The 7,787-nt window shown below is 37.3% G+C and overlaps 1 protein-coding gene across 1 annotated transcript; it reads left to right on the top strand.

Moving 5' to 3' along the window:
- The first annotated feature begins 3,294 nt into the window (after window positions 1–3,294).
- On the top strand, window positions 3,295–7,533 carry LOC145119878 (uncharacterized). Its single transcript, XM_079055646.1, has 4 exons — window positions 3,295–3,479; window positions 4,187–4,580; window positions 4,951–6,900; window positions 7,270–7,533. Exons 2-4 carry the CDS (start codon window positions 4,222–4,224, stop codon window positions 7,328–7,330), a joined length of 2,370 nt encoding a protein of 789 aa, XP_078911772.1. The 5' UTR covers window positions 3,295–3,479; window positions 4,187–4,221; the 3' UTR covers window positions 7,331–7,533.
- The last annotated feature ends 254 nt before the right edge of the window (window positions 7,534–7,787 follow it).

Raw genomic sequence — 7,787 nt, 5'->3', positions numbered from 1 at the left:
CTGTAAGGCGGTCCAGTCATGCTGAAGGCTCTGTATGCATGTTGTTTGTATATGTGTTAGTCATTAGTGTGTTGGTACTTTGGGGGAATTCGCTAAGCTTTGGGCTTACAGTTTGGGTTATGTTTCAGGTACCTCAGATGATTGCAGGAAGGCGAAGGCGTGATCATGCACCTCCTCGTGTTTTGATTTATGATTTTGGGGAAAAATTTGATATTAAACATGTTTGAAGACTATATTATAAAAAAATTGTGATTTTTGGGCTGGTTTTAAAAGTTTAAAATTTTCATGATTTTTATGGATTTACAACCACCACCCAGAGCCACCTCCGTATTCTTTCCTTCTTCCTTTGGTTACGATGCAGGATCCTGATCGGCACCAACAGGTTCACAAGTCAATTTGCGTAGGGCCTTACGCCATCCGGCCACATTCAAGGATCCCTAGACAACTTCTCCACCTTCACTTCAGCAATTACATCGTCCATTTCAGCCACATGCTCCTTTTCCTTCTCAGCTTTCTCCCTAGACAACTTCTCCACCCTCTGCAAGAGCTCCTTGTTGACTCCCTTCTGCTCCCTCAAAGCATACTCTATTTGAGCAAACTTGACCTTGAGATCCTCATGGGAGCAAGAAATGTGATCAACGACCTAAGAAGGGAAACTATAAGTAGGGGATAAAATCAAATGAAAAATACACGAGAATGCTTACGAATTGGGAAAAAGATATCAACTTCTTTAGCACCTCATCTGTTCCAACATTCTTAAGATCCCAAAAATCAGACGACTTCCTCTTGCAATATGCTGGGGTCTTCACGACAAGATCAAGCTGAGTCTTCTTGTGAGGAAGAGAGGGGAGAATCTTTTCCTTCTTCATCATGAGTAAGCCGCTGAACATGTTGTCTTCAAGCTCATATATAACGAATCGAGCACTAGAACAAGTGTTTTTGGATCCTACATATTAAGAAGGATCCCCATAAGTTCAGGATCCTAATGATAAAATAGATAAAACCACTGAGAAGAATCCTTACCAATGGTCATTGAAGTTGTGGTAGATGAACCTTCTTGAAGGCTAGGAGACTTAAGTTTGGATGATATGACGTCTGCAGATAAAGCAAGAAAACGCCTAACCTTATCCTCAGTATCCTCAGCAACATGGAAAGTTTCTCTGAACTTGTAACCTGCATCAAGATGAACAAAATAAGAAAAATAAATTTTTGGATCCTCAAGATTAATAAATAGATGCTACCCTTCTGAACCCAAGCTTTGGGAAAGAGATCCCCGCCAGCAATAGAGTCTCGCCTCACAAAAAAGTATTTCTCCTTCCAGGCTCCATCATTATGATTGGTTTTCAGAATAAGAGGGCATTAGTTGGTTTTGACCTTAAACAGAGAACGAGAATTACCAAAAGTAGAAAGATCATAAACATAAGCCAACTCGGCGAGGCATATATCCAAATTGTGGGAACGATTCATTCGATCGATCCAGTATAAAATCCTCCAGATGATGGGCATTGCTTGAATATACGAAAGTTTGGTGGCTTGAAAGAAATCGGTGCCCGAAAAAGGTTATTTGAGACCCAAAGAAAAGGGATACTCAAGGAAGCATACACAGGAAGGAGAAATGAAATCGGGCTGAATAGAAGCTTCGAAGGACTTGAAGATTACATCGGAGGGAAAAACTCCATTGGCTTTGAGAGACTGCATGTCTTCGTCGTCAAAGGAGTAGACCTCATCATAGGCTACGATCCCCTGATCAATGAAGTCGTTTTCGAGAAGGGCAGTAATGATGGCACGAGAACGGGTCGCCTTCTTGTCCATGATCGAAAAAAGAGAAAAAGAAAAGAAAAATAAGAGAAAGAAATTACCTGTGAAGGTGGCCGAAGATGATCGTAAGAAGTATTAGGGAATGTAAAGGAAATTAAATTGATTACCCCTATTTAACCTAAGTGTCAAAAGAGAGAGAGAACGTGATTTGACTAAACAATGATGCTTATGAAACGGATAAAACCTATCCGATTAGGGTTTGAAATTCAAATTTCGTATGTCTTTTATTTTTTAAATTATACCTCTAAATATTTAAAAACTAACCTTAATATTTTGCAGGTATAATTTGGGGGCAATTGTTAGAGGCAGGATCCCAGAATCATATTCGAGATCCTTAATATTTCTGAATCCTCGGGATCTTTAAACATATCCTAGGATCCTGATTATTAATACTAATATTTCCTAACACTTATAACGACTATATTCTTCTTTATTTTTCTCACATGTGCAAAATTAGTCAACACAAGACTCATTCTCAACGGAGAGTCACTTCAACCAAGCTTAAGACCCGGGAATACCAAGTCAAACAATGTGCAAATACTTGTTTAAGGAGGACCCCGAAAATATCGAACTTCTTGTTGATTAACTTAGACTATAAATAACACCTGTAAATCGCACACTACACACAATGAGCTCTACCATTACACTTGTACTCATTATCTTCATTATCTTTGTAATCTCAGATTTAAATCAATAAAACACAACAAGGCAGGTGATCATTATCACCTCCCAAGGTTTTATGCCGTAGATTCTATAAAGGATAAATAGGTTTCCTTGTAACTCACTTGTCTCACTTTAATTATCATTATACACTTGTACTATCCTAACACCACAACCTCTCATACAATTTGGTTGAATTACATTTGATCAATTTTCGACCAAAACAGTGGCGGTGTTTACAAATCTGGAGTAAGGGTTTGCATATAGTGGTGGTCCGACAGAGGTTTCTCACTCCTTCCCCCTTGCTCCCCTTCTCGATCTCCCCTCGTTGTTGTTGAAGCTTGTTCAGATGAACACATATGGGGAAAATGAAGAAGACAAAGGGGGGCGTCTAAATGGGTGGCACCAACAGTGGTACTCTAGCGTCAGAGGTGGTTTTGGTGGTAGGACGATGGTGCACCGACGAAAATGGTGGTGCTCCGGAAGCTAATGAAGAGAGAGGAGATGAAGAGAGTTAGTATGTTAAAAGTGAGATGGTGGGTTGAGGGTTAAATTTTTATATTTCTTTTAATAAGAAAAATATTAAAGTAATTAAAAAACTGAAAAAAGAAAATATCAAGGGAAAAATCGTCATTATAAAAAAGTTCAAAATAAATTGGACAAAACTTGCAACAAAATAAAAAATTTGGACCTCTGGTGCTAGTTCAAACCATTTTGGACCAAAATGATAATTTTCGACTATCCACCGGACATTTTTTCAGTTTTGTCTATTTACAATAGTAAAAGATTTGTGGGTAATTGTAGAAAAGAGAAAAATGTAGGTTGTCAAGGTGCAAAACGAGAAGGGTAGTTGGGGCAACGGAGAGAAAATCAAAAGAATGATTCTCAGTTGAGCGACTGAAACGGAATCGCCCTCATCTAATCCCTCTTTGCCTTCCTGCTCTTACCAGTATCATATAATTCGCTTGAAGACTGATTGATTTTAGTTCGAAAACCCTAAGGTGATTCCTCTCTCTTGTTCTTATTTTTTGCTTCGGTTATTTCAATTTACCAAAACAGCACCAAGTTTGATTCCTTGTTGATTAAGTGTTCTGATATGGATACTGGACGTTTTTCTCTAATCTCGATTAATAAACGATTCACTATATGTAGTATGTATGTAGGGTTTAATTGAATACCTTTGCTATGTTTTTCAAAAACTTGTGGTATGGGTTTATCGGTTTCCCCCCTTTTTATCATCTGTTTTTTTTTTTTTTTTTTTTTTTTTTTTTTAAAGTCCCCTCTTTTCTTTCCCAAGTTCTCGTTTTCGCCTCTCAAAGTTCACAATTTTCAAATTGTCTCTTCTCTGACATTCTTAGTGGTTGCTTCTAACCTTGATGCTTAGGAAAGCTTACTAAACTTATATAGAGACTTTTGAGAATGAAATTGAGTTTTCTGTCCAATTCTATCGCTAATCTGACAGTTTGTTGATTAAAAAAACCACAGTTGCCTTCACTGTGCAGATTGATTTGCAGTAAATAAGATTAAACTTGTTATTGAACACCTTTGCTTTTGGGATTGATAATCTTTTTGACTCTCAAATCTCAAAAGTTTCAACTATCATTCTAACATATTAAGGTTTAATATCGTATGTAAACTTTTACACCCAAAGATAAATAGAATAGATTTCTTGAAGTATGAGCTGAAGCTTCTTTCTTCTCTTTGGCAGATAACTTTTTGTTGAATTAGCCTCTGCATATTTCAATGTCAGCAAAGAAAATTATAGCTATTTGCCAGTCTGGAGGTGAATTTCAGACTGAAAAAGATGGTTCCATGTCGTACAGTGGTGGGGAGGCATATGCTGTTGATCTTGATATAGATACACAAGTAATTGATTTCAAACAGGATTTAGCAGAAACATTTGGATACAGTGTTGACAACATGTTTATCAAATACTTTCTCCCTGGAAACAAAAAGACACTTATCATGATATCTAAAGACAAAGATCTTAAGCGCATGATTAACTTCTTTGCTGACACTGATCAAGTTGATGTCTTTGTCATGCCAAATGAAAGTGGCAGGGTAGCCCCAAATCTCTCCAACATGCCTGCTACTGCTAGTAGGTAGTTTAACACTTGTTATTTCTTTCATTCATTTTAGTTTTTTCTTGCAAGATACTCAGATGTTTCCTTTTCGAAGCTTAAATTCCAAATCTTTTTTACTATATGAACTCTAGTGCTACTACTACACTAAACAACTAGCCAGATGACCACTGTTTCTGGAACTAATTAGTATGCTTAATTGATTTTTGTTAGCTTAAGTTGTTCATATACTTTAATAACATAATCTTAAAGCTGTTAATGTTAGTTTTGACTTTTGCACATTTAGTATGCTTAATAGTTCTTGTTTGGAACATACAATAATCGTACTAATTTTTTGCATTTGCTTGAGTGATGATCACTTATACGTACTCTTACAAAACTGACATTACAGATCAAGCAGGACAACAGTATCCGAAGCAGTTGTTCTTGCATCTAGCCCTATTCTCACAACAACAAGCAACACAGATAACCACCCAAACACAAACACAAACACAAACACAACTGAAACCGATTCCTTCAATCTACCCATCATAGAAACTGCAATCTCACCATTTCCATTTCCTCTGAATTCAAATTGGGAAAAACAACATAAAGCTGCAACACAATGGGAAAACACAATAACAGGTGTAGAACAAAGATTCTCTAGTTTTGCTGAGTTTCGTGAAGCCCTCCATAAATTCTCAATCGCCCATGGATTTCGTTACAAATACAAAAAATCAGATAGTCATCGTGTGAGTGTCAAATGTAAATCGGAAGGGTGTCCATGGCGTATATACGTTTCAAGACTACAAACAACTCATTTGATTCGCATCAAGAAAATGAACCCTGAGCATACGTGTACAGGTGTCACTGCAAAAGCAGGGTATCGTGCAACAAAAGGATGGGTGGGAAATATTATAAAAGAAAAATTAAAAAATTCCCCGAATTATCGACCCAAAGATATAGTCGCTGACATTGAACGCGAATATGGTGTCAAGTTAAACTATTCGCAAGCATGGCGTGCGAAAGGAATCGCAAAAGAACAGCTTCAAGGTTCATATTCCCAATCGTATTCCCAATTACCCTTTTTCTGTGAAAAAATAATGGAAACAAATCCGGGTAGCTTAGCTACATTCGACACAAAACCGGATTCAAGTTTCCATCGTTTTTTTGTCTCGTTTCACGCGTCTATTTTAGGGTTTCAACAAGGATGTCGCCCTTTGCTTTTTCTAGATGACATCCCACTCGATGCGAAATATCAAGGGACTTTGTTAATAGTTACTTCAGCAGATGGTGATGATGGTGTTTTCCCTCTAGCTTTTGCTGTTGTTGATGATGAAAACGATGATGATAATTGGTTTTGGTTTTTATCCCAATTGAAATCTTGCGTTCCCATATCTCAACCCATCACATTCGTTGCGAATTTCAACCCGGGGGTAAAAGAGTCGATTGTTAAGGTGTTTGGAAACGAGTGCTTTCACGGATACTGTCTTCGATACGTTTCTGAAAAACTCAACAACGATTTAAAAACAAGATTTTCACATGAAGCGAGACGTTTGATGGTTCAAGATCTATACGCTGCAGCCTACGCACCAAAGATTGAAGCTTTTGAACAATGTGTTCAAGATATAAAAGCAATATCACCCGAAGCATACGATTGGGTGCTCAATAGTGAGCCACAACATTGGGCGAATGTGTTCTTTGATGGAACGCGATATAATCATATCACATCTAATTTCGGACAGCTGTTTTATAGCTGGGTCTCTGAAGCTGTTGAGTTACCAATCACCCACATGATCGATTTATTAAGAGGGAAATTAATGGAGTTGATTTATAAAAGACGAGTCGACTCAAACAGATGGACTACAACTTTGACTCCATCAATGGAGGAAAAGCTTAAAACGGAAGCTTCAAAAGCGGGAATGTTTCAGGTGTTGCCATCAGAGAGCAGTGTGTTTGAGGTGCATGGTGAAGGTGTTGTTGAGATAGTTGACATCAGTCAATGGGATTGTAGCTGTAGAGGCTGGCAGCTGACTGGACTGCCATGCTGTCATGCGATTGCGGTTTTTGAGTGTATTGGTAGAAGCGTGTATGATTATTGTTCCAGGTATTTTATGGCCGAGAGTTATAGGAAAACGTATGCGGAGTCCATTTATCCGATACCTGATGTGGAAGGAGGTCAACATCCGGTAGATGGTAATGACGTGGCGGTTGTTGTTGTCACACCTCCTCCTGCTAAACGTCCGCCTGGCAAGCCAGGTAGGCGGGCAAAGCTCAAACAGGCGGGGTCGCTTGAGCTGATTAGAAGGCAGATGCAGTGTAGTAAATGCAAGGGTTTGGGTCACAACAAAAAGACATGCAAGTATGTGCTCTCTCTTTCAAATTTATTAGGGACTTTTTACCAATATTCGCAACCTACTTAAATTTTTTTTTTTGCCCATAATACCAATGTTGTTGCATTTTTGGTACCAATAAAGGCAATGTAGTTTATATGTTAGTTATTGCAATAATTGATTGGTAAAGAAATGAAAGCATAGGTAAGGAATTGTAAGTATGTTGGTATTATGTAAAAAGAATTGTAAGTAATTTGTTATTATGGGTTACGTAATTTTGGTAAAATAAAATGTAAGTACATTGCTATTATGGGTGAAAAATGAAGTACATTGGTATTATGTGGTTTTTAAGGATATTATTTGTTGAGTTTAAATTGGGTTTATATAATGTTGAACAGAGAGGTAGAGAGTCATGAAGCATTATCAAGTCTTGAAGCTGTATCGATTCAGATGGGGTGAAGACATACAATTTTGAGTGAGCGAGTGGTGAATTCATGTGAAGTTTTTTACTTTGATAGAAAGCAGTAAGTATGGTTCTTGGTTATTTTTTTGGATGCAATGAAATAATAGGTGGCTAGTCATTGTTTGAGGAAATTTGCATGTTACACATTTACGCACAGTGCAAAAAGGTATGATCAATTGAATGAGTGTTTTTTTTTTTTCTCAGCAAACTTAACTAACAGACTAACATAATATAACATAGAATTTTACACACAATAGTAGCCGTCGGAGAAAAACCCGTAAACCAATTCGAACCGAAATTGATTTTAGGCCAAACCATATTCAAATTCGGTTTTTGGTTTGGTTCGGTTCGAGGCCGAACCAAATTTTGAATTTGGTTTTTGGTCTCATGAAGTTTAGACCAAACCAAATTACATTAATTATTTAACTAAAAAATATATTTTATATTTTATTT

This window comes from Lactuca virosa, chromosome 6 (genome assembly GCF_052849685.1).
Source record: "Lactuca virosa cultivar CGN04683 chromosome 6, Lactuca_virosa_CGN04683_v6, whole genome shotgun sequence".
Classification (NCBI taxonomy): Eukaryota; Viridiplantae; Streptophyta; class Magnoliopsida; order Asterales; family Asteraceae; genus Lactuca; species Lactuca virosa.
This window is presented reverse-complemented; position numbering and strand designations above follow the sequence as displayed.